The 26,657-nt window shown below is 49.6% G+C and overlaps 1 protein-coding gene across 19 annotated transcripts in view; it reads right to left on the bottom strand.

The window, feature by feature from the left end:
• Positions 1 to 26,657, bottom strand: part of Fnbp1 (formin binding protein 1) — a 129,135-nt gene that overhangs the window by 61,522 nt on the left and 40,956 nt on the right. For all 19 annotated transcript variants that reach the window (XM_052722721.1, XM_052722717.1, XM_052722724.1 and 16 more), the window contains exons 2-6: positions 24,771 to 24,886; positions 16,840 to 16,896; positions 15,822 to 15,969; positions 1,522 to 1,584; positions 499 to 603 (exon numbers count right to left, since the gene is read on the bottom strand). In XM_052722721.1, the coding sequence (XP_052578681.1) occupies positions 499 to 603; positions 1,522 to 1,584; positions 15,822 to 15,969; positions 16,840 to 16,896; positions 24,771 to 24,886 (489 nt within the window). The remainder of the gene's footprint in view (positions 1 to 498; positions 604 to 1,521; positions 1,585 to 15,821; positions 15,970 to 16,839; positions 16,897 to 24,770; positions 24,887 to 26,657) is intronic.

The raw sequence follows: 26,657 nt of genomic DNA, 5'->3' as shown, positions 1-26,657 counted from the left end.
GCCTGGGAAGACAAGGGCTCACTTTATGTCTGAGTCATGGAGAGGAAAGCTCCGCAGACTTCCAAATGCCTCTCTCACCCCGGCCTCCTGGGTATCAGCCCAAACGAATCCCTGACACAGCTGGGCAGAGGGTCAGCCTTTCTGAAGGCCTGGAGCTGCTGCCGGGTTCTCCCACATGGGCTGGGACAGCTGCTCGGCTCCTTAGACACAGAACTCGGCCTTTGACAAGCCACTAAAGAAGAGCGTGGCCTCCTGGGCCACTCCTCTCGTGACGTGTCCGGGTCTCCCCACGATCACGGTGGTGACCAAGCAAACCACCTCAGGCCCGGTTTTACCCCCAGTGTGGACATGCTGTCCCCATGGCAATGACACAAAATGAAACCCTTCTTCCATCAAGTACCCTCTTGTGGTTACATCAGAAAGAGGAAGCTGAGGCCAGGCCTCCTCAGCGGCAGCCTAGGAAGCACGCTCCAGGGAAGTGAGACTGAGTCCCCTCACCTTTTCCACGTCGGCCTTGGTCACGTTGATGTCAGCGTCCATCTTCTCGAAGTACTGCTGTGCGCGGTCAGCCTCCTTGCAGTCCCGTTCGAAACGCCTCTTACTCTGCAGACAGAGCACAGCCAAGCCGGGTGGTCATCCACCTGCCCTGCCACCTCTAGAGAGACCCCCACAGGCATTCTCCCCAGAACCCATCCACCATGCGTCATCCTTTCCAGAAGTAATTTCAGCATCTGTCCACATTAGAGTGACCCCCTCTCTGTTCTCTGCACAGGATTTACCTGCCTCTACTCAAGCACTTTATGAGTGTATGTACCTGTTTGTGTGTGTGTGTGTGTGTGTGTGTGTGTGTGTGTGTGTGTGTGTGCATGAAGAGGTCAGAGGTCAACATGGGACATCTTCCTCAATCACCCTCCACCCTGTTTTAAAGATTTACTTTCATTCTGATTGCATGTGGTTGTGCGTGCATCTGAGTGGAGTGCAGACACCTACAGAGGCCAGAGGCATCGATCCCCAGGAGCTGGAATTATGGGTGGTTCTGAGCCACCCACCATGGGTGCTGGGTCCTCAGGGAGAGTGTCCAGTGCTCTTGGTTGCTGAGTCATTATCTCTCCAGCCATACACCTTGCTTTAGAGAGACGCCTCTCACTGGGTCTGCAGCTTGCTGATGGCTAGGCCAGCCGGCCGGCCAGTGAGTCCCTGAGAGTCTCTCGTCTCTGCCTTCCCAGTGCCACTGCACCCAGCTTTTTAAGTGGTGCTGGGGATCCGAACTCAGGTCCCCAGGCTCCCACAACAGATGCTTTACCCACTGAGCCGTCTCTCCTCAAGCATTTCTGGCTCAGCACTTTGCTTGCCATAATACTTTTAGAAGCAAATTAAATGAAATACAAATGAGAAAAATCTAGAAAGAAGACTCCTTAGTGGTTTTTGCTTGATTTTTACTTAGTGAGCCATGCAAGCCCTATTCAGAGTGATGTGAGATGGTCTGGGAGACACTGGTTTAGTGGCCGGCTTCCCACTTACCGACTCCAGCTGCTTCCAGCACGTCTCAATGTGCTGCTGGGCCTTCCGTCCATCGTGGAAGTTCTGTGAAGAAAACAGAGCAGGGTCAGCACCTACACTCCTCAAACTAATGCAGAAGGAAAACCCTTCCACCTACTTAAGTAGCTTTAAAAATTATGTTTATGTTATATGTGGGGCTGTTTTCCCTGTATGGATGTGTATGCATCACGTGTGTGCAGTGCCCATGGAGGCCAGAAGAGGGCATCAGATCCCTCGAGGATAGAGTTACAGATGATTGTGAGCCACCATGTGGATACTGGGAACCAAATCCAGATCTTCTGCAAGAGCAGCAACTGCTTTTCACTGCTGGACCATCTTTCTAGCCCCTTAGTAGCCTTTAGGTACCATCTCAGTGGACGTTTGTCTGCCTTGTACGTGTGAGGCCTCGCAAAGCAAATGAACAAACACTGAACACCTAGTCTGTGCAGTCCAGAGAAATGTAAGCGTCCATGCCAGGTTTGGTGGCTCATGCCTGTAATCCAACAGCTTGTGCCTGATGCAGGAGGATTTTCATGAGTTCAGGACAGACTAGAGTGAGACCCTGATCTCAAAAAACAGCCAAAGTTTAAATAATAGACAAGTTAAAGGGAAATGAAAACTAGGCTGGCCGCAAAGTTCCCTTTAAGGTTTTAGACGCAGCAATATTGAATGTGAAATTGTGCGTGGCTTGCAAAAACAACAGGACTGCCTTACCGAGACAGGGAGCCATCACACCAGATGTGGCACACTTTTAATCCCAGCACTTGGAAGGCAGAGGCAGGAGGATGTCTGTGAGTTTGAGGCCAGCCAAGGCTGCATAGTGAGACCCTGTATTAAAAGAAAAACAGACAGTAATCGCTGGGGTCATCTTCTGAGTGGCAGTGAATTCATACGTTATATTTTCACCTCCAAAGAATGAGAAATTGTATTTCTTAGCCGTCATCCTCAACTTCTCCTGACTTAGAAACTAGCTCCGGATATGTCACATAATGGACTCACACAGGCTGAGGACCTTTGTGATGGCAGGATGTCAATTTTAGATATATAAAACCATTCACATGTAGGGTGCTTTTTCAAGGTCCATCCTGTTGTAGTATCGGTCTACCAACTCTTTTTTTCTGGCTGAATAATGTTCCACTGAATAGATGTACCACATTTATATACCACTCATTGGTTGGTAGTTCAGGAGAATATGAACATTGATGCTATGAACACCACTGTGAGCTTTGTGTGAACAGACATCACATCTTAGAATCTTTAAAAATGATTGCTTTTTTTAAAAAAAGTTAATTTTTATTTTGTGTGCATTGATGTTTTGCCTGCATGTATGTCTGTGTGAGGGTGTCAGATCCCCTGGGACTGAAGTTACAGACAGGTGTGAGGTGCCATGTGGGTGCTGGGAATTGAACCTGGGTCCTCTGGAAGAGCAGTCAGTGCTCCAGTCCCCTTTAAAAATGTTCTATTATTATTGTGTTTAGGTGTGCATATGATGTGTGGTGGGACTGTGGAGGCTACAGTGTGTGTGGAGGCCGGAGGACAGCTTGCTAGGGTTTGTTCTCTTCCCAATGTATGGATGCCTAGGGATCGAACTGCGGCCTGAGCTACCTCACCAGCCCTAGGATCTTTTTAAACAGAAGGCCTCAGGGCAGGCATGCGACTGCTATTACCCTCCAAGGACCCCAGGGAGCCAGAGCAGGGCAAGCTGCTAGAAGGGGAGGAGATGGGCTCAGTGAGGCACACGGCGGCTCAGGGGTCTGACTGAGCACCAGACTGTGGGTGACGTGAAGGAAGACCCCAGAATGGCGGCTGTGACCTGGTGAGTCAAGCTCTACAAACACTCTACCAAGGCCCCACCCCCAGCCACACGGGTGTCTTTTGACTGGCAGCACAGGATCAGACATGAATTAACAAGAAGTCTGGGTCTTCCAGGTGCCTCAGCGGATAAAAGCGCTTGCTGTCAGAAACAAAACCCAGAGTTTGATCCCGGGGTCCTACACGGTGGAAGGAGAGAACCAATTTCTCAAAGCTGTCCTCTGACCTCCTTACATGTGCCATCCGAGTGTGTACACATGTTCTGGGTCCTGGGCCCTAACTTGAAGAGAACTTATCGGGTCCCACATGGTAGGAGGAGAATCCAAATCCATAGAGCTGCCCTGACCTCCACCGGTACATCATGACACACATGCCCCACCCCCATAAATCAAGTTTTTTGTTTTGTTTTGTTTTTAAAGTCCAGGATGACCCTGTATTTGGCCTGAGTTTCAGAAGGAGGAAAGAAGGGGAGCCACGGCATGAGGAGTGTAAATAGATCTGCAGTGTTAAGGTTGGTATTTCTACAAGATTCTAACATCCAGTCCATTGTGGCCTGGGTCTGAGTGCTGGGAAGAGCTGGCATGAAGCCTCACGGTAAGGTGGGTGGTTAAAGCCAGGAGACCACCAAGGATGAACGCTCTGGAAAAAGAAAATGCTACCGACTGACAAAGGAAACGGCGCCTGTCACTCGGCATCCTAAAATCACCAGTTCCCTTTAACATGCTTCCACCAGACACTAACTGGATCAGTGGACCTTGTCTGTATGGCCAGAGGCTGCAGGGCCTGTGCAGGTGAAGGGCCCTGCCCTCTGGCTCTGATTAAATTTGCTGCCTGTAGCTGCCCGGTCAGCTTCTGGTTTGCCTGAGTCCCTTGACCAAGGACACAGTAAACTCTGAGCCCCTACAGGTTCACTCTTGACTTGGAGGACAAGGGACATTAGCAGCTCCACCTGGTTTCCCTGGCAAACGTCCTTCTGTGTGTACTCACAAGTGCGTCCCTTGGGAGGCCAGAGGTGAAAGTTAAGTGTCTTCCTCCATCATTCTCCACCTTAATTTTTGAGACCCTGGAGCTCACTGGTTCTGCTGGACTGGCTGGTCAGTGAGGTCCTGGGAGCCGCCCACTTCTGCTTCCCATGGCTGGGTTACAGGTGTGCACCGCCACACGGGGTTAAGGGTGCTAGGGACCCAAACTCAGGTCCTCACCTTTATAACGCAAATGGCTAACCCACTGAGCCATCTTCGAGGCCCCTAAATGCTCCTTTAATAACCTTTCTCTTGTTAGCCAGTCTGAGGCCTGCTTCTAGACTGATGAGGTACACTGCCTGGAAGTGACTCACAGAAAGTACCAGGTCCCCAACATCCTCCCCCAAGCCACACCTTGAGCCTCCCCTAGTCAGACCTACAACTCAGCAGTCTCGGGACAGTCAAGCGCCAGAGAAGGCTGGAGAGGGGCCAAGGACAGCCTTTTGCCCAAACAATGATACTTTATTACAAGGGTAAGTGTTTTTGTCTCTAGCGGTCAGGTGTCACCATTCTGGGTTCTTCTGCAGTTAAGTTCTGACCATCCTACAAAATTTTTTAAAGATTAAACTTTTTTTTATTTCAATTTTATGTGTCCAAGCATTTTGTGTGCATGTATTTTGTGTATCACTTGCATGCCTGGTACCCAAGGAGGTCAGAAGAAGGCTTTGGAATCCCCTAGACTGTAGTTATAGACAGTGTGAGCTTTCATGTGAACACCAGGAACCAAATCCAAGTCCTCTACAGATGCTCTCAACTGGGAAACCATCCCTCCAGTCCCATCCTTCATTTTTTTAGTCTCTACAAACTCTAAGGTCTTGTCCCTTGGGCCTTCACTTTTTAATCTCACAATGGAGGTGGGGGGGGGATGGGGGCGGGGATGACAGAGCCCTGGGATGACAGAGCCCGGGGATGACAGAGCCCGAGGATGACAGAGCCCGGGGATGACAGAGCCCTGGGATCACAGAGCCCAAGGCTGAGAGTAAAGGAGCTAAGGGCAAGGCTGAGGGAGAGCCAGGCAGTTTGCTGATTGCAGGGTGCAAACAGCCCTGCTGGGGAGGACAGACAGGAAGCTATGCACAGTTCTGTGGAAAGGAAGGAGTGGAGGCCAGGAAGAAGGCGGAGGGGTGTCCTCAGGGGGAAGACAGAGGCAGACAGGAAGGAAATAAGGATCCTTTCACACCGTGCCCTGTCAGTGACACGCTTTGGGTTCCCTAAATTCCCTACCTGAGGCCTTCTCTCTACAGAGGACATCAGTTCCCGTTCCCAAGCAGGACAGCAGTGTTCTGCTGCACGCTCAAAAGGTCTCAGTGACTTGAGATTCAATGATGGAGCCAACAGGTGGCATACAAATGTAATCCCTAACTCCATAGGCAGAAGCAGGAAGACAGTAGTTCAAGACCTGCCTGTGCAACTTAGTATAACCCTGTCTCGAGATAATAAGTAAAAAGAGGGCTGGAGATACAGCTCAGTGCAGTGGTTCTCAAACTGTGAGTTGCGACCCTTTGGGGAGGTCAAATGACTCTTTCACAGGGGTCTCAATATCAGATATCCTACATATCAGATATTTACATTATGATTTGTAATAGTAACAAAATTACAATTATGAAGTAACAATGAAATAACTTTATGGTTGGGGTCACCAAAACGTGAGGAACTGTATTAAAGAGTTGCAGCATTAGGAAGGTTGAGAGCCACTGGTCTCGTGGTAAAGTGTTTGCTTAAATGGGTTCAACACCCAGCACCACCCCCTAACAATACAGACACAGATAAGAATAAAATGGATAAGCAGATAAGTAAAATAAAAATGAACGGTTGAGGCTGGAGGGACGGCTCAGCAGTACTGCACTTGGCAGAAGACCTGAGTTCCGTCCCCAGCACCCACGCCAGGGGGCTCACCACTGCCTATAACTCCAGCTGCAGAGGATCCAACACCCTCTCCTGGGCCTCTGCAGCCACTGTACTCATGTGCACAGACACACACAATTTAAAAACAATAAAAATAGCCAGGCGTAGCCGGGCGGTGGTGGCACACGCCTTTAATCCCAACACTCGGGAGGCAGAGGCAGGCAGATCTCTGTGAGTTGGAGGCCAACCTGGTCTACAAAGCGATGATCCAGGAAAGGCGCAAAGCTACACAGAGAAACCCTGTCTCGGGAAAAAAACAAAAACAAAAACAAAACAAAAACAACAACAAAAAAAAGCCAGGCGTGATAGTGTACACCTTCAATCCTAGGGCTAAGGAGGCAGAGGCAGGTGGATCTCTAAAGTTTCAGGCTAGTCTGGGCTACATAGTGAGACCCTGCCTCAATAAACAAACAAACAAATAAACATTTTTAAAAAAAATTCATATTTGGGGCTGGAAAAATGGCTCAGCAGTTAAGAGCATTGGCTGCTCTTCCAGAGGACCTGGGTTCAATTCTCAGCATCCACATGGCAGCTCACAACTGTCTATAACTCCAGTTCTGGAGGATCTAACACACACAGAGACATACATGCAGACAAACCACCAATGCATATAAAATAAATAAATCATTAAAATAAAAAAAATTAATATTTTGCGTAATTCTGACTAAAAACCAGACAGGACATTCTCTGGCTGTCCTCCATACATATGTGTGGGAATTGTACATGTGCTGTGTACCTTTCAGAGCTGGTGGCTGGGGGCAGTCTCCCATGAAGACATCTCAAGCACTTTCCCACCATTAACCAAACACCTGTACACTGCAGTACGTGGTATTGATGTTTCTTCTGGAGGGTGTGTCCCCAGACTCCCCAGGAGACCCTCGCCCTCCTCACCACCCTGCACATGCCTGACCCTAAGCAGGGGTCACCAGCTCCAGCTGGCTCCCCGCGGGGGGGAAAACAGTACTTTGAACAGTTAGAAAAGTTAAACAAACAGGCAGATCTGCCAGATGCATTTGTTGTTTACGGACAAACAATGGCAGGCGCTTCTTCTCCGGACAGTGAGGGAGTGTGTCGGAAAATCGTGCCTCCTCATCTCTGAAGAAAGAGGGATTGTTCCCAGGACAAAGATGGAAGGGCTGCTTTGGGAGCCTGGGATGAAGTCATCACTGCTCTTCCCTCCTGTCAGAAAAGGGACAGGAAATGCCATCTCTGGGGACCCAGAGGAATGCTAGTTACTGTCCCTGTAATAAGACACTTTGGGTCTCTTTTTAAAAACACAATACTAGACTAAAAAGAAAGAAAAGAAGGAAAAAGAGAAAGAAAAAGAAAAGCCTAGTGGTATCCAAAGTCACCTACAAGTATTGTTTTCATTTTGTATGTGTGTGTGGTGTTTTTTTTTGGGGGGGGGGGTTTGTTTTGTTTTGAGACAGGGTCTCTCCGTAGCCCTGGCTGTCCTGGAACTCATTCTGTAGACCAGGCTGGCCTTGAACTCAGAGATCCCCCTGCCTCTGCCTCCCGAGTGCTGGGATCAAAGGGGTGCGCTACTATACCCAGCTCCTGGTTTAGTTTTGATTGTCCTTGAGCTTCTCCAGAAGAAACATCCTTCAGAGAACGGTCTGGCTCAGTGGGTCAGGTGCTTGCTGTACAAGCATGGGGCCCAGCATTCAATCCCCAGCAACCCTTGGAACACTGAGCACCTGTAATCCTAGCACAGGGGACAGGAGGAGCCCTGGGACTCACTGGCCAGCCAGCCGAGCCCAACTGTCAACTTTCAGATTCAGTGAGGGACCCTGTCTCAAAAAATAAGATGGCGAGCAATACAGGAAACCACCCAATATATGACTTCTGGCCTCCACATGTACATGAATGGGAGATTTAAAGAGAGAGAGAAAAAGAAAAATCTGAATATGGTTGGGTGGCTCAAACCTTTAATCCCAGAACTTGGAAGGCAGAGGCAGGCGGATCTCTGAGTTTGAGGCCAGCCTGGTCTACAGAGGCCAGAACTGTTACATAGAGAAACCCTGTCTTGAAAAACAAACAAACAAACAAAAAACTGGACTGTGTGGTTTGAGCCTGCAATCCTGACACTTGCTGGGGTGGGGTGAGGGCTGAGGCAAGAGATTGCTAAGTTTGAGGCCAGCCTTGGCTACCTTCATAGTGAGTACCAGGCCAATCAGGACATCCATACAAAGACAGTCTCAAAACCCAGCGGAAAACATCTGGGATTTAAGAAAAGAAAGCGTCAGCTTGAAGAGAAATAAAGACGACCGTGTCTGTGGTGACTTTACTGTTCCGCAGGCTGACATGCGTTTACCCCTCACTCTGCCAGGGGGACAATATGGCCAACTCTATGTCTAACCACTAATGGTTAAAAAAGCAAGACAGAGCACTGTTGTGGAAACAGGCACTTCAAACACAAAACAGGGAAAATTAAAAGACGACGTTCTGCGTTGGGAGCAGTCACCCGTCTGGAATCTCAAACACAGCTCAGATTCCACAGATGGAATCAAAAGAACAGACTTTAAAAGGGCAAAGACAGAGGAGCCCCCAGACAGCACGTGTGGGTTGGTCCCCTGGATTGGCAGTGTTTCAGACAGGGCCTCACTATGTAGTCTAGCTGGCCTTGAACCCTCCACCCCCTGCCTCAGCCTCCCTAGTGCTGGAATGGCAAGTGTGCACAGCCTTGGCTCCCTCTGGAATTTGGCTATAAATCTGTGGGGTTCGGGCTGATGTGGGCCAAGTATGACAACACCTTGTGGAAGCCGATCACCCTGTCCATCTGGTGCTCTGTTCTCCACCTAACCCTCAAATAGAAACATAATACGGATATGGCCATGCATTCTGATTTGATTTCCTAAGGACTATGTTCCGGAATCCATATATTAAAAGTCCTCAATGCGGGCATTTCAGATCTCATAAAGACATCTACCTCGTCACACTAGGAGTGCCTAACCTCCCGCAACACTGATCACAAGGCATGGTTTGGGGATCCAAACAGGGTGCAGGGTCTGCCTGGCCGGTGGATGAGGCTGGGTTTCCTTATTTCTCTAGCTGCCCCTTTGTCCTTGGCTCCACACCCAGCACCCATAAGTTGTGCTTAGCCTCCTCTGCAAAGCCATCCCGTGTGCACAGGCCTTAAAGTTCTATCCTTGGAGGACCTAGGTTAACTCACATGATACAAGGACCAACTTGAAAGGACCTTCATAGACTCCAAGGACATTTCTCCCCATCTCTTCCAAGAGTACAAAGCTGTTGCTTCTAAATCAAAGCAAGGACCTCCATGATGGGTTTAGGGGAGTGTCGGGTGGAAAAAAGAAACCTCCAGTGTCCCGTGGCTGAAAGGTCTTCTCGTCTATTTCTGTCACCCACCAGAGGACAAGTGCAGGCCCAGGTGCATGTGGGGATGGTCTAGATATGAGGCATGCAGTGTGATACACAAGGATCCTGTGCCTGAAGCTCATTAGATCTGGGACAGAGTAAGAGAACACAGAGTGTGCAGGAGAAGGGCAGCCTGGGTACCACTGGAGCAGAGGCTAATGAAATGCATGACTGAATCGAAAAGGTTGGGGGATGGCCCCTCCTCAGTATCTTGGAATGATGAGCAACTTGCAGATACTCAGATGCCACACCTGAGATTGAGTGAAGGAGAAGCAGAAGAGGGAGGTGAGGTCTTGGCCTTGGACGGTCTCCACAGCCAGGGCGAGCATGCGTGCCAGAATCACCAGAAGGGTAGTTAGTGGCACTCTTGGATCAGCATGATGGGAAAGACAGTCAGGTGACTGCTGAGTACAGGACACACTAGATGAGGAACAAGTGGGGGTGGGGCAGGCCTGGTAGTGACTAAAATGACTAAGTTCAATCCCCAGTATTGTCAGAAAGGGCGAGAGGAAGGCAAAGGAGAGAGAGGGACGGAGTAAGAGGGGAGAGAAGGAGGAGGGAGGCAGGGAGAGAGAAGGAAAGTCCTGGCCGTATTTCAAGCATGTAAAATCAAGAGGACAATGTGAACACCCTGTCCCAATGAACAATGAAGCTTTCATTTTGGTTGATGCCACAGATGTGGCTCAGTGGCCTGGGCTCCATCCCCAGCACCCTATACAGGGGGAGAGCTGCTGCATGTTTACCGTCCTCTCTTGGGAGGTACAGGCAGAAGGATCAGGAGCATCTTTAGCTACATAGTGACTTGAAGGCCAGCCCGGACTGTCAAAGACCCTGTCTCAAACCAAACCAAACTAGACAATCAGAACCAATAAAAAGTCTCAGGGAAAGCGTCCAGTGATCTAAAACTTCCGGTCCTCTGCAGGTGTCTGCCGAGGCTCATGAAAACTTCAAGAGCCACTAAGGGCATCAATAATTGTTTCCTCTACAACTTCCTAGCTAGTTACACTGGGGGAAAGCAATGCCCGGTGCCTGGAGATCGATGAAGCGGATTTTCCAACTGCAGAGAAAAGTGTGCCTGCTGCTCCACTCAGGCTGGCGAGACCATCTGGGCTCCTCAGTGAGAGCCCATCTCTACAATCTCCTCCTAAGAGATGAGTGGGTTTTGGTGTGCTGGACCCCAGATGCACAAAAAAGCGGGGCTCAGCCAGCCTCTAAAATTCCAGTGAGTCCCTTCACCGTACAATAGTCATCAGTGGTGCGATATGTCATCTACTCAATGACCTAGACCTCAGATAAGCCAGTCCAGGTCTTAGTGATGGGTTGTAACTCTGCTGGAGACTGTTAATCTAATACATGATCAGAGCTTGACTGAGGACCATAAACCAGGATGCCGAAAGCACTCCTGCTTTGGGCTAATCTCACTTCTGGGAATTCAGTGGGGTGGGAAGATAATCTCACTTCCCACAAAGGAAAGCGTTAGACCAGGTGCAGTGGGCCAAGCCTACCATCCCAGGCACAGTGGGCAAGTCCACCATCCCGATATCCCTTTAGAGCATTTCAAAGCCAACATCAACTACATCATGGATTCCAGGAGAGCCTAGAACATAGCAAAACCAAAAGAGATCAAAACAAAGAGCTAAAAAGAGCCGATTGTAGAATTGTTTAACTAATCTAAACCAATCAAAAGCAGTAAGCTACAGATCAATGAAACAATAAAAAGTACTTAAACAATAAACAAACAGGGATGGACATACACCTCAGAGTGGAAGCTATAAGTTCATTTATGAATGACTAGAACATAAAAATGGATTATTAAAACAATCCATTTTCCAGAGGAAACATAGAAACCTCTTCTATTAAACAGAGAATGAAGGATATAAACTACGGTACAGTGAGATGGCTCATCAGCATGTAAAAGGTGCCTGCTGTACAAACGTGGCGACCTGAGTTCAGTCCCTGTAACCGACATAAAAGGGGAAGGAGAAAACAGAGTCCTACAGACCAGCACCGGCCCGTTTCTAAGAAAGACCGAAGTGTGTGTGGGGCTTTGTTCTGACCTCAACAGGAACCAGGAAATGATATCATCTGACCAGTGCCACTAAGGGAAGCCAGGGACCTAGAGTATTAGGTTTGCAGGCAGAGGCTGCACCGTGCAATCAGTGGCCTCGTGGGTAAGCTATGAAAACCACTGATGAAATAAAAGCATACATGCAGCTACGTTTGGCCCCGAGGTCCAGGATGCCCGGGTGTCACCCCCAACTGGACCCTGTGTGACCGGACAGACCCACATCACCTCCCTACGCTGCAGGCTCCTGAGCAATGGGTAATATCACAGACTTTCTACTGGGGAGGGCTAACCTGAAGTCACAGTCAGTGTTAGCTACTGATAGAAAAGGGAGTGCAGGGCTAACCAATCTCAGACCACTGGTGTGTGACACACCCACAACACAGTCCTCGAAGCTTTTTGTTTTCTCTGTTCGTGATTTTTTTCTTGTTTTGAGACAGGATGCGCTATGTAGCCCTGGTTGTCTTGAAACTCGCTATGTAGACCAGGCTGGCCTCAAATTCACAGATACCTACCTGCCTCTGGCTCCCAAGTGCTGGGACTAAAGTCGTGCGACACCGTACCTCACTGTTTTTGAGCCAGGATCTCTTGCAGCTCAAGCTGGCCACAAACTCTGCTGTGGGATGGTCTGTATGTCAAATGTGTTGCTGATTGGTCAATGAATAAATCACTGATTGGTCAGTGGCCAGGCAGGAAGTATAGGCGGGACTAAGAGAGAGGAGAATTGAGAGAACAGGAAGCTGGGTGGGAGAGACACAGCCAGCCGCCATCAGGACAAGGAAGATGTAAAGTACCGGTAAGCCACAAGCCACGTGGCAAGGTATAGATTAATAGAAATGGATTAATTTAAGCTGTAAGAACAGTTAGCAAGAAGCCTGCCACGGCCATACAGTTTGAAACCAATATAAGTCTCTGTGTTTACTTGGTCGGGTCTGAGCGGTTGTGGGACTGGCGGGTGGCAGAGATTTATCCTGACTGTGGGCCAGGCAGGAAAACTCTAGCTACAAACTCACTGTGGAGCCGAGGAAGATCTTGAGTTCATGATCTCCTTTCCTCCACCCACCAAGTAAGTTCCACCACACTGCCTTTTTTACTTTATTTTTAAAATTTATTTTGTACATGCTATGTGTGGAGATCAGAGGACAACTTGCAGGAGTCAGTTCTCTCCTACATTGTAATCTTGGGGAATCCAACTCAGGTCATCAGGCTTGAAGGCTGAGGTCTTGTCCACACAGCCACCTTGTGCTCTCTCCCTCCCTCTCTCCACACCACACACACACACACACACACACACACACACACACACACACACACACACACACACACACTTTTTGAGGCAGTGTCTTGCTAGGTACTCAGTTCCATCCTCCAACTTGTAATCCTCCTGCCTCAACCTCCCGAATGCTGGCATTAAGGGCCTGTGTAACCACACTGAGCTATGCATTCCTTCTGAAGAATGGTAGCTATGATATAGGAAAGAAGAGATGGCTTCACAGCGCCACATAGGAAAATACCACAAATATGTATTTGTTGACAGACATTCTTTCCAGTGCTTCTCAAGATTTCACAATGTTCTTAAATGTCAGTCTAATTTAGTTGCAGAACGCTTCAACAAATAGAGTGGTATTTGCAGATCCTCCTGACAGAGCATATGACTCCCAGGCCTGGACTGGTGACTGGTGACATTCCTTAAAAACAAAAGGCTGGTTTAGTGGTCAAGAGCACTGGCTGCTCCTGCAGAGGAGCCGGGTTCAGTTCCCGGCACCCACATGGCAGCTTAGTCTGTGACTTCTGTTCCAGGGGATTCAGTACCCTATTCTGACCACTTTGGGTACCAGGTAGGCAAAACACATGAAATAAAATAAATAAGTCTTTTTTGTTTGTTTGTTTGTTTTGAGGCACGGTTTCTCTGTGTAGCCATGGAACTTGCTCTGTAGAACAGGCTGGCCTTGAACTCAAGAGATCACCCTCCTCTGCCTCCCTAGTGCTGGAATTAAAGGGGTGTGTCACCACCATCAGCTTAAAATAAATAAATAAATAAATCTTAAACAAAAACCAAAACTTTTTAAGGAACATGATTTAAAAGATGATATAACAGATTATAAAAAGATAATTAACAATGAGTAAATAAGATAATCCATTTACAAGATAGCAAAGGCATATGAAGGTCCTTATCTGTAAACTTTTAGAACTAAGTTGACATTAACACAACGTGCGGGAGGGAGTGTTTTGTGTGTGTGTGTGTGCGCGCGCGCGCTGCGCGCGCGCGCGCGCGTTCACACATACTGTGGATGGAGAGGCAAGTGTGCAGCACTGAGCCGCACCCCTAGTCCCTCACTGGTGAACTGCAGGAAAGAGGTCTCCACTGCACTGCACTCCCAGCCCTGGGCCACACCTGCTATTTCCCACCTCTTGCTATTCCTCTCTCCCCTGCACTTCCTGTGTGCCTGCCTTCTGCAAGGGCTTCCTTGTCCTGGAGGAGCAGACATTTCCGTGAGGTAGGAGAAGACAGTGGGCAGGGGTTAGTGGGGGGGGGGGGTGCGTGATCAGCACGCACAAGGTCCTGTCACTAGTGCTCCAACTCCCCCCAAATCTAGATACTGTTAGGTGCTACGCAAGAGTGATGTCAGGGACAAGATGGCTCAGAGGGTAAGAGTGTTGGCTGCTCTCGCAGAGGACCATGTTGGGTGGCTGGGCTCACAACAGCCTGTCAACTCCAGTTCTAGGGGATCAGATGCCTTCTTCTGGCCTCAGGGGGCATCTGCACACTCATGGTGTACACACAAACCAACTGACTCCAACTCTGTCTCTCTCTAAAACCACGGCAAAGCTGCCGGACATGGTGGCACATACTTCTAATCCCAAAACTCAAAGGCAGAAGCCGGCAGATGTCCGTGAGGCCAGCTAGTCTACACAGTGAGTTCCAGGACAGCCAGGACTGCATAAAAAGACCTGTCTCAAAAAAACAAAACAAAAACATTGCAAAGGGGGAGGGTGAGAGGCCAGAGGAATTTGGTAATTTTAAGTGAGGCAGATGGCAAAGTCTGCTCTGAGAAGGAGGCATTCCTAAGGAATAGGCCCTGAGGTGTCTGGCAAAGGCTCCCTGAGGGAGAAAAACCTGTACAAGGGCCCTGAGGCCAGAGCACAGTGAAGCCAGCCACACACAGCTGGGGGAGAGGAGTGGGGGAGGGGCACGGCTCTGCTGAACTCCCGGCTCCTGACTCACTCCTAAACAATGGACACTTGCTAAGAAGGCAGAAGCAGTTTCAGCTTGGGCAGTCAGCTCTGTGGGTAGAGGAGGGTCAGTGCAGAGAACACAGCAGAGCCCTAGACAGGAAGAAGAGGGAAACCTTTGGAAAGGTCAAGGCAAGTTCAAAAGCAGGGCAGCAGGCCAAGGCTGCCTCCAGATTCCCTGTGTTTATTTTATCTTTATACTAGGTGGTAAGATTTTGTTCTAAGCCCCGAGGTTCTGTCTCACTGCTTCCTAGCTGTGACATATTTATTTAATGTGTATGAGTATTTTGCCTGCATGTACGTATGTGTACCACATTTGTGCTTTGTACCCAAGGAAGTCAGAAGAAGGTCTTGAACCCCTTAGAATTGGAGTTACAGGTGGCTGTGACACTGAACCTGGGTCCTCTGCAAGAGCAGCCAGTGCTCTTCACCAGTGAACCCTCTCTCCAGCCCGTTTGTTTTTTAAACAGGGTCTCACTTTGTCACCCTGGCTGGTCCAGAACTCACTGTATAGACCAGGTTGGCCTTGAATTCAGAGATCCTCCTGCCTCCTCTACTGCTCAAGTGCTGAGATTAAGGCATGCACCTGTGTGTGTGTGTGTGTGTGTGTGTGTGTGTGTGTGTGTGTGTGTGTCCCTGCTCCCTGAACCCCTGTTTTTTGTTTGTTAATATAGGGTCTCACTATGCAGCCTTGCAGGTCTGGAACTCATTGTGTAGCCCTGGTGGTCACTGAATTCACAGAGAATTTTCCGCCCCAGCTTCCCCAGTGCTAGCAGGTGTGAGCCACCATATCCAACTCCATCTGGCTATCTGATGGGAAAACACCCCTGTCCATATTTGGGGGAAGACACCCCAATATACATTACCGATTTCCTCTCCTGCTTCAGCTCCTGCACATAGCGCATCAGGTCCACCGTGATCTGTGACGTCATGTTCTCAGAGATGACCTCATGCTGGCCGGCATAGTCGTTCATCTCATTCAGGGTGGAAAGAAACGCTTTACATGCTGTGTACCTGGGGACAGAACACACCGGCTCCTTCTCAGACAAGCCCACCTCCATCCTCACATGTTTCACTTGAGGAAATATTAATTAAAGTCAGTCTGCGCTGCACCTGCCTCCCAGAGGATCTTGCTGGTTCATTACACAACGGCTCAGAATTAATTATAACCCAAACATGGCCACAGGTGCTCTGTGAAATGCAGTCTCTGGTTCTGTTCATTCTGAGTCCAGAGATGGTTCCAAACCCACCCACCCATGTTCACTAAATACACCAGGCACCTGGACCTACATCAAAGATGATGCCTCCACCATGCACAATGACCCATCACTGCTGACTGAGACAGGCATAGTTCTTGGATGGATGAAGAATTTGGACTTCTGACTCTACAGAACAGAGCACAGACTCCATGACAAGGTTCTCAACCTGTGGATCACGACCCCTTTGAGGGTCAAATGACCCTTTCACGGGGGCTGCATATCAGATAGCTACATTCTGATTCGCAAGAGTAGCAAAATCACAGTGATGAAGTAGCAACGGAAATACTTTTATGGTTGGGGTCACCACAGTATGAGGACCTGTATTAAAGGGTCGCAGCACTAGGAAGCCTGTTCCAAGGCTTATACCCCACACTGTCTGCACACGCTTGCAGGGCCTCCTAAAACTTTCCCTAATTAGTTTAATGGAAACAGTCCAGAGCGGGTCCCGTGGCTCAGGGCCAGGGAGGTTAAGGAAGCCTTCTCATTGTCGCCCCCAAGTTGAAACAGACCCAGACAGGAAGGCAGGATGGGACTTGTGTGACAGCATGCAGCTTCCTCCCCTCCCTTCACAGCCACCACCGACCACACACACATCTCACCACACATCCACCAGCAACGGACGTACTTGTATTCTTCTTCTTCCTTCGAGTTCTTCTTGGGTTGGTATTTCTTTGAAAGATTCCTAAGACAAAAATGCAGACATGTCACCTTCTTTGGAAGTGCTCAAAGAAATCAGGAATGAAAGATGACGTGTGCGCTTTTCTGGTTTTTAAAATTTTCATAAAGTTGCACAATTAAAACCCATTTGTGCCGGGTGGAGGTGGTGCATGCTTTTAATCCCAGCACTTGGGAGGCAGAGCCAGGCGGATCTCTGTGAGTTCGAGGCCAGCCTGGGCTACCAAGTGAGTTCCAGGACAGGCGCTAAAACTACATGGAGAAACCCTGTCTCGGAAACCCCCCTCCAACACCCCCCCAAAAAAAACATTTGTAGGGCCAGCAGGATGGCTCAGGGGGTAAAGGCAGCTTGCCGCCAAGCCTGGTGACCTGGGTTTGATTCCCCAGGACTCACATGGTGGAAGAAGAGAACCAACTTGTACAAGTTGTCCTCTGACCTCTGCATGCCACGGCATACACCCCCTCACACACATATCATACACAGTAATAAATAAAAAATGCTTACAAATTATCACGCCAACGGATGACAGGAGACTCACCTCTGTCATTTGTACATACACTCACACACAGAGACCATGCTTCCACAGACAGGCGGATATGTAGCAGATTTCTCTAATAAACACAGGTTTAAAAAGCAAAGTTTTCTCTCTGTGTGAGGGTGTATAGTGGGGTCACGGGGGAGAGGAAGCACTCCATGCCGAAAGACCCTTCGTCAGTCTCTCAGAGGAAATAGAGTTAAAGTCCAGAGCCAGGTTGGAGGGGACAATTGGAGTGGGCGGGGTGAGCACAGTAACAGATTCTTCCGTGCATGGGAGCTGGGGGCACTGAGGAGCCCTGTGACTACATTCCAGGTATTTTTAGTGTGCAGTTTTAAATAGTAACCATTCCTTTAGCTAATCATAACTTACAAATTGAAAGCACCACTTCTAAGTTCACACCTCACATAAAAATTCTCAAAACTGTGATTTTAAACCAAACCACTTGCTTAAGTCCACATTTCCTTTTTAGCTTCTAGACCTGCACAGCCATAAACCTAACTTCAACGTTACATGGAGCTGAGGGAAGCTGAGCCTGACTAACTGTGGTAAATGTCGCTCTGAAGGGCTGGCTGGCAAGATGGCTCAGTGGGTCAGGGAGTTAGTTGGCCTCCAGGCCTGATGATATGAGTTTGGTACCCAGCACCCACACTGGGGAAGGAGAGAACTGATTCCCACAGGCTGACCTCTGACCTCCGCATGTGCACCATGGCTGCACCAACCTCCTGCCACCACCACCAAACAAACAAACAAAATTTTAAAGATTTGTTCTGTGGTCCGGGCTGGCCTTGAATCTGTGGTGACCCTCCTGCCTTGGCCTCCTGAGTGCTGGGATTATAGGCCTGGGCCATCATGCCCAGCGAGAAAAGGTACTCTTCTTCCTGGAATTCCATACGTAGCCGGGCTGGCCTCAAACTCACAGAGATCTGCCTGCTTTTGCCTCAAGATTGCTGGACCTAAAGCTGTGTGCCACCGAATGCAACCACAGGCATGAAAATCACCGTTTACCATCAATTCCTAAACAAGATCAAAGACCTGTCATGGGTGACATTCTGTTAAGACCCTATACAGCCCTGGCTGTCCTGGAACACTTTATGTAGACCAAGCTGGCCTCAAACCCACAGAGATCTACCTGCCTTTGCCCCTCTGAGTGCTGGGATTAAAAGCGTGCACCACCACGCTCCCTGACTCCCAACTTTTTGCAAAAGCCTGAGTGAAAGTGAGTGTGGCGTGTGGCGTATTCTCATCCGAGCACCCATACACACACGTGCAGGGGCCAGCCGCCAGCAAGGCTCCTCCTGTTCTCCCTCTCTCTGCATTGTTTCCTGAGACAGAACCTGGAGCCAGGCTGGCAGCCCGGAAGCTCCAGCGACCATCTAGTCTCCACTCCTTGCAGCTTTGGAACTACAGGAATAAATGGTCATGCCCAGCTATTTCTGTGGTGGCTAGGGATTTGAACTCACACCCTCATGCTTGACCAACATGCATTCTTACCCACTGAGGCACCTCCAAAGCCCCAAGTCCAAGGTTCTTTTCTCTATCAACCCTTCCCAACCCCTTACCCTGGGGACAGGCTTTCTGGCCTTGTATTTTTTTTTTTTTTTAAACAAAAACAAGCCTGCAGGGAAGCCCTCAAAACATCGCCCTCAAATTTATGGGATCTGCTGAGGAACCCAGTGTGCATCCTATACGGGTACACTAATAAGAAGGAAAGAGGAAAACAGAGTTTATGAGGCTGCTGGCTAAGATCTGGCCAACCCTACGGGCCAGGGGGACTTTGAAAGCAGACCTTTGGGCCCCTTTCCAGGTACTCTGAACCAGGATGCGCAGGGTGGAGTCCAGGAATGTTTGGGGCTGTTCTTTCCTTATTTTTCTGAACCACAAGATATCTGGATCACGGTGGCAGGAGAAAGGTCTTTCTCAACAAATGAAAGGCACCGCATAGAAGGAGCCTAGCCAGAGGCACTGGCTGTAATCCCAGCTACTTAGGAGGCCCAGGCAGGTGGATCCTAAATTCAAGGCCTGCCCGGACTATGGAATCAGTTCATAGCCAGCCAGGGCTTTTATGTCTCAAATAAAAAATATAAAATGAACTGGGGAGCCGGGCGTGGTGGCACACACCTTTAATCCCGGCACTCGGGAGGCAGAGCCAGGTGGATCTCTGTGAGTTCAAGGCCAGCCTGGTCTACAGAGCGAGCTCCAGGACAGCCAGGACTACACAGAGAAACCCTGTCTCAAAAAACCAAAATAAAATAAAGTAAAATGAACCGAGATGTAGCTCAGTGGTAGAGACTGCAGGGGGCGGGGCGGGAAGGTTTGCGTTATCAGACAGTAAACAACAGGAGCAAGATGCTCACCCTCAATCCACACACTTTTAAAGGGGCACCCGAGAACAGAGACGGACGATTTGGAGGCGATCAGAATGATTTTCCCACGTGAAGGGAAGTAAGGCCACAGCCCTGAGTCAGTTCAGACAGAAGCAGACTGAACAGGGAAGATCCACGCAGGGACAGGGGACCTGCCCTGATAATATCCATGTTGCCCCTTCCCATCTGTGAACTCTGAGGACATAGGCAGTGTGGGCTAGCCTGTGGTCTCCACTCCTCAGGTCTCAAGCTGCAGGCATGAGGAAGTCCTCATAAACCTAGGGATTCCACAGGAACATGGCCGCTTCTCCTGACAAAGACAGCCCACAGCCCAAAATGCCAAGGAGTTCCAGGACAGACAATAGCTCAGAACCCCTTCCTCAGCTGTGTCCAGCCTCCAGCCTCCAGACTGAGCATACAGCAAGCAATATCCCAAGGGACAGTCACTTCCAGGGCTATCGGCATGTGATGAGTGAGCTGGGAGTCAGCCAGAAGACTTTCATCTCCTTCGGTCCCTGTGACAGGCAATCTTCATGGTCAACATGAGCTGAGGTAGAGTCACCGTGGAAGTCCACCTCTGGGCGTGTCTGGGAGGGCGTTTCCAGAGGTTTGACGGAGGAAGGAAGATGCCCGAATGTGGGCAGCACCACCCCCTGGGCTGGGGTCCCTCCCGGTCTGAATGAAGTGACCCGAGCACCAGCATTCACCTCTTCGCTTCCTGACTGCAGTCACACTGTATCCAGCTGCTTCAAGCTCGGCCACCATGATGGACTGTGTCCCCCTAAACTGTGAGTCCAAACCCTTCCTTCCTATTGGTCACAGCGAAGAGGAAACTGAACAACTTCAGAAGGCAGAACTTCTCACTATTCACCTTTTACAGTTGAAAAAGACAAATTCCAGAGAACAACGAGCCCCAAATCGCACTTCTGTGAAGCAAGGACAGGACTCCCTCCCTGGCTCCAGGGACCGAGAAGATGAGCTCAGCCCCTTCATCAAACTCTCCAGGTCAAGGAGACCCAATGGGAAAAGATTTGTCAGACACCGTTAGAGAAGAGGAGGAGAAAAGAGAAGGGAGATGAGAAAGAGGAAGACCCAACCTGGAGGAGAATGAAACACACACCAGAAAAACAAGCAACTCACCAACCCACCCTGCCCCCTGGGGAGTATCTCACACCAGCAGCAAACTTAAAACACAACCCTGGCATAGCAATAGTGCTGCGCAGGACAATAAGACTCAGGAAATGAACTTTGGGTGAATGAATAAACATGCCAGGCTTTATCAAATTCCACAAGAAAGGAGCAAGATCACCACAGTGCCAAAACAGGACCATAACCAGAGAGCATGCCCAGCATCCGGGCAGGGAGCTTGGGCGCATGGTCACACTGCATGGACTGAGTCAGAAAAAGCCAAGTTTCCCACACGGACCATGTTCTGCCTGGGCCCCGACTTTCCACCAAGGCCATGCGGGCATCAACCCAGGGTTAGAGGGAAAAGGCACGGCCAGCGGAGAGCCGGCAGAGAGCCGGTGGAGAGCCGGGCAGGCAAGGCTTTTAGGCATTTGCCAGAAGAACTTTGGAGATTTAATCAGAAGGAAATGGGGATTTGCTGAGGAACTAGGGTGGCCGCTCCACAGAAAGGCGGCAGACAGTGGGACAGCAAGCCACCCCAACTGGTAACGACCCAGGCAAGAAACACCAGTGACTCAGACGCAGCACGGCGCCAGGAGAAGCTGATCCTGGGTCGGTATGGGGAGTAGAGTGGATGGTGTGTCTTGATGGCTTGCTGAGGAGGGTGAGAGAGGAAGCACAAAAAGGACTCTGTGGCTTCTGCCCTCGGCCAGGGAGGGCCGTGCACTCACAAGAGAGGTGGAAACTGAGTCGGTGGTTTCAGACGTGTGGATGCAGACATTGTTTAGAAATCTCAGTGAGCTTTGGTAAGCTGCTCCGGAGTCTGGAAAGGAAAAGAGCTTGGAGAGACACAGCTGGGGGTGAGTGATGGCTACACCCGTGGGTGCTGAAGCCAGATCCAGCCGGGGTCAAGGAGAGAGCATGGGCTGAGGGAAAGAAACAGGAAGTGGACGCTGCTCGCAGCAGCGCTAGAGCAAGGATAAAATCAGTGATGTGGGAGGAACCCAAGAGACGGTCATTTGGTCTCCAGGGGAGGAAGACGCTTTCAAGGAGGACAAAGGACCACTTCCATGCCCATCAAAAGCTGCAGACAGACCTCCACAGCACAAGGTTACAGGGACTGAGGCACCAGGAAGAAACCAAAGAGGATCGAAGACACGAAACTAAGTAAGTCCCCGAGGGAAGACCCATGACTAGGCTGTGGGGTAGTACATTTCCTCTTTCCCTTCCTTCCTTCTCCCCTCCCTCCCTCCCTCCCTCTCTGGAGACATGGAGTCAGTTCTCTCCTTCCACTGGACTCAAACTCACAGAGATCCACCTGCCTCTGCCTCTCAAGTGCTTAGCCAGGCAGTGTAACCCGTTTTCACATGAGTGACAACGTATCAGGACTGACCCATGTGAAGCAGCCATTTGCTAGTGAGTCCCAGACTCTTTGTAGGGTTCTAGAAACTGACCTGGATCCAGCTAGTAGGAAACATACTTTCTTGGTTTCTGCATTCCAGGTACTCAACGTAAACAAAATGTGTCATGCTAAGAGCTTCCCACAGCTAGTGCTGAGATGCTTATTTAAGCAAAAATGAGAACCCTGTGGCATCCTAGATTATAACAGCTGAGGATGACCTTGAACTCCCGATCCTCCCGCCCCCACCAAGTGCTGGGGTATACAACCACACTCAGTTTGCACAGTGCTGGGGATAGAACCCAGAGCTCCAGCTGCACGAGGCAAGCCCTCTACCAACGAAGCCACGGCCCCAGCCCTTTACCAACAATTTAAAAATGGTTTCTATCCCCAACAAATTCCCCAGGTAATTTGAAAGGTTCAGGACAGCACACAGCTCCCTGGCAGGAGTGGGGATAGTCCAGAGACACTTGTGCTAATTCCTTTCTAACAGTGGCCTCCAAGGAACCAAGATTTCCCAAGGAACTTCATTCTGGAGCAAGAGAAAAGCTAAAGGTAGGCTGGTCTGGGCCAGCAAGAAGGTTCAGTGGGTAAAGGCGCTTGCTGCATAAGCCTGGTGACCTGAGTTTGAACCCTGGAACATGCAGAAGGGTAGAAGGAGAGAACTGACTCCATAGTCTTGTCTCTGACCTCTACATTTGTGCTGTGGCATGCACACCCCTGCACCCCTACACATATATTCTCTCTCTCTCTCTCTCTCTCTCTCTCTCTCCTATACACACACACACACTCTCTCTCTCTCCTACACACACACACTCCTACACACACACACACATACACTCCTACACTCCTACACACACACACACACACACACACACACACACACACACGCGCGCGCGCGCGCGCGCGCGCACTTAAGACTAGTATTGGGATGTCACCCACTAGAGCTAGGACATTGACATCAACAAACCAGTGATGGGCCAGGACTGCGTAACCCTGCGTACCTCTTGCTTTTTATTTAAACGGCATTAGGACCCACAGACGGACTTGGGGGTCACTGGACCTCTTCGTTCCTCTTCCCAGTGTGGCCACATTGAGTAAATATCCTTTCTCTGCTTTTCACTCTGACTTGCCTCTTTAATGAGTGTGCTGGGGACAAGTGGCTGGGACTAGCTTGTGGGAGCTGCCAGGGTCCAGGTTTCAACCCTAAAAACTCCTGTAACAGTTCTTTTCAAATTCTGCCCCCTGCGACCCCTCACACACTCTGAAGAGTGAAACCATGCAAACATTAACTAGTTTAAGCACACTGAAGCCAGCAGAGGTACACTCTGATCACAGTCCCAGCCCTACAGTAAAGGAAGAAAACGCTTCAGACACGCACCAGTGGCCTGTGCTGGCCGGAGAGAGGGCTCGGCGCGCAAAGGCACTTGGTGCCAAGTCTGATGACCTGAGTTCAATCCCAGAAACCCACATGGTGGAGAGAACAACCCCCAAAGTTGTCCCCTGACCTCACGGGATGCTGGCAGTGGCATGTCCACCTCCCCCATACACACACAATAAATAAATAATGTAATTACAATTTAAAAGCAAAAAAAGGGTCCAGCATGAGTGCAAACAGGCAGCTGCTGAGTGACCACAGAGACGCCCTGGAAACCCACACAGCAGGACAGTAAAGAGCAAAGAAAATATAAGCGAAAGACCACAGCTCAGGCGAACCTCACAACCGATGCAGAGCAAAGGAAGGCAGATTTGTTTTTTAGTTCCCAAGTAGTCCTGGCTGGCCTCGAACTCAGAGATTCTGCCTGCCTCTGCCTCCTGAATGCTGAGATTAAAGGTGTGCGTGCCACCGCCGCCGCCGGCAGAAGTCAGATTTTTAAAGGACCAGAGCCAGTGCTCACACCCATGTGAAATTCACCGCAGGCTCTTCTGAACCATGCCACTCAGAAGGAGCATGGCTTCTGGGAAGGGAGGGCTAGTCGAGAGCCTTACGTGTGGGATTCCTGTGCTTTTCCAAACACGTGTGTATTTCTTTGTTCAAGGCCAGCCTCTACCATACAGTGAATTCAAGGCTAGCTTGGGCTACATGAGACTTTGTCTCAAACAGAAGAACTGAACAAACTAAAGGAATGACGTATTACTTTATGAGAAAAGACTACACACAGAGAGACACTGTGAAATGAGAATAGAAATCACGCTTGCATTCGGCTGGCAAGATGGCATGGGGGGTGGGGGGGTGGTAAAGGGCTCACCGCCAAGCCTGATGATGTGAGTTCAATCCCCAGGACCCACACCACGAAAGGAGGGAAAACCAGCTCCTTGGGTGTGCTCTGACCTCCACAGAAGCACATGGCACACACATTCCCCTGCCCTACAAATAAATAAGTGTAATAAAAAATTTTTAATAAAAAAGAGAAGTGAGCCTTTCTTTCTCATGTTCACAGGGCCACCTTACCTGAGCTGCTTGGCATAGCTGAGCTCAATCTCAGTTCTCTCCTTCACAAACTTGATGTACTTTTCAAGAATATCGATTCCCCACTGGGTGTGTTTTTCTAAGTTGTCAAACTGATCCTGTTTGGAAAAAGAGAGAGAAGGGAGTTTATTGTCTCTTTCTGTAGCTACCAGTTCCAGGGAGCAGTCCTCTCCATCATTCGCTGATCCAGGAAAGCGGCTCTAACATTTTCCATGATGACACTCGGGGGCTTTTCTGTTGAGAGCTTTACATCAACATTACCAAATTTGGTTTGAGCATGGTCCGGAGTTAGGATCTGTGATCCATTCTGTTCTCTCTTCCTTTTAGACGAATGACTCCTATACATAATTAATGTTCCATTACAAAGGAAAATGTCTCGGATGCCAAAAGCTGACAGGTCACACACACACACACACACACACACACACACACACACACACACACACACACACACACACACACACACACACACACATGAGTTCCCTAGGGCAGAAGAGATGGCTGAGTAGTTAAAAGCACTTGCTGCTCTTGCGGAGGGCCAGAGTTTGGTTCCCAGTACCCATGTCAGGCAGCCCACAGGCAAAACTCAAGCTCCTGGAAATCAGAAACCCTTTCTAGACTCCTGAAACACCTTCACGTACATGTGCATACACAATAAATAAAAATAATTTCTTACATTTGTTTTATGGATATGGGTGCTTTGCCTGTGTGTATACAAGCGCATCATCTGTGTGCCTGGTACCCATGCAAACCAGAAGTCTCAGATCCCTGGATCTGGAGTTACAGGTAGTTAGGAGCTGCCATATAGGTGCTGGGAATCAAACCCAGGTCCTCTGGAAGAGCAGCCAGTGCTTTTTAACTGCTGAGCCATCTCTCCAGCTTTCCCTTCTCCTTTTCTGTTGAGACAGGGTCTCATCCTATAACCATTACTGGCCTGGAACTCACAGAGATCCACCTGCTTCTGCCTCAGGAGTGCTGGGATTAAAGGTGTACACCATCACACTCAGCATCTTTTTTTTTTTTTTTTTAAGAAAGAACTGTAGTTTAAATTTGGAGAGAGGAAGTGGTAGGGGAAGGGTTATGAAATTCAGCATTTTTCAAATGAGTAAAACAGCTCAATGTGGACTTTGCTACACTATGTGTCACAGACAGGGGTTGGATCCAGGGAAGCAAAACTGAGCAGGGTAAACTGCACCTCGCAGTGTTTCTTGTAGTTCACCTTGGGTGTTTCTGCTTTGGAGAGCAAGACAGGCAGATGTGCCGGCCTGCTGATGCACAGCTGTAGAGAGGGTCGGGACTCTCCTGAGCACAGGTGAGGGTGGGAGGGCCCCAGGGAATGGACAAGCGTGACGACATTGGAGGCAGTGGAGGCCTGCCGTGCACAGTGACGGAGCTCAGACTCTCCAGAAGGCTCAAACTGCTCTTGCACTGTGACCACAGATCTGCGTGGAATCATGTGAGGCAGAGGCCAGGAAACTGTCCTAACGGTCTGAGATGAGAGCAGGAGGGAGCCATTTTGGAGACACTTGGCAAATGCTACTGTAAGCGACATGTTGGCTGCAGACTCTAAGCAAGGGGGAAGGGCTGCAGGGTGACTCGGGCTCAGCTTCCTGAGTGCAAATAAATCATTCACACAGGGAGGAAGACGCTATCCATGCGAATAGAGGGGTTGGTGTGCACAACAGAGCCTGGAAGCACAGATGGACCGAGCTCACAGGATGATGCCGGGGAGTGCATGGGTCTGAAAGCCAGCACAGAGCGGAGTGCCAGTGGGTGGACAGCACACACAAGAACAGCAAGGAGGACTGGCCCAGGAAGTGGAGCCCGAGAGCAGTGGAAGCCAGCCAGAGAATGCATTAGAGCCACCGG

Source organism: Peromyscus californicus, unplaced genomic scaffold (assembly GCF_007827085.1).
Source record: "Peromyscus californicus insignis strain IS unplaced genomic scaffold, ASM782708v3 Scaffold_7__1_contigs__length_154581171, whole genome shotgun sequence".
Classification (NCBI taxonomy): domain Eukaryota; kingdom Metazoa; phylum Chordata; class Mammalia; order Rodentia; family Cricetidae; genus Peromyscus; species Peromyscus californicus.
Note: the sequence above shows the minus strand (reverse complement) of the source record. Positions and strands in the feature narration are given on the sequence as shown.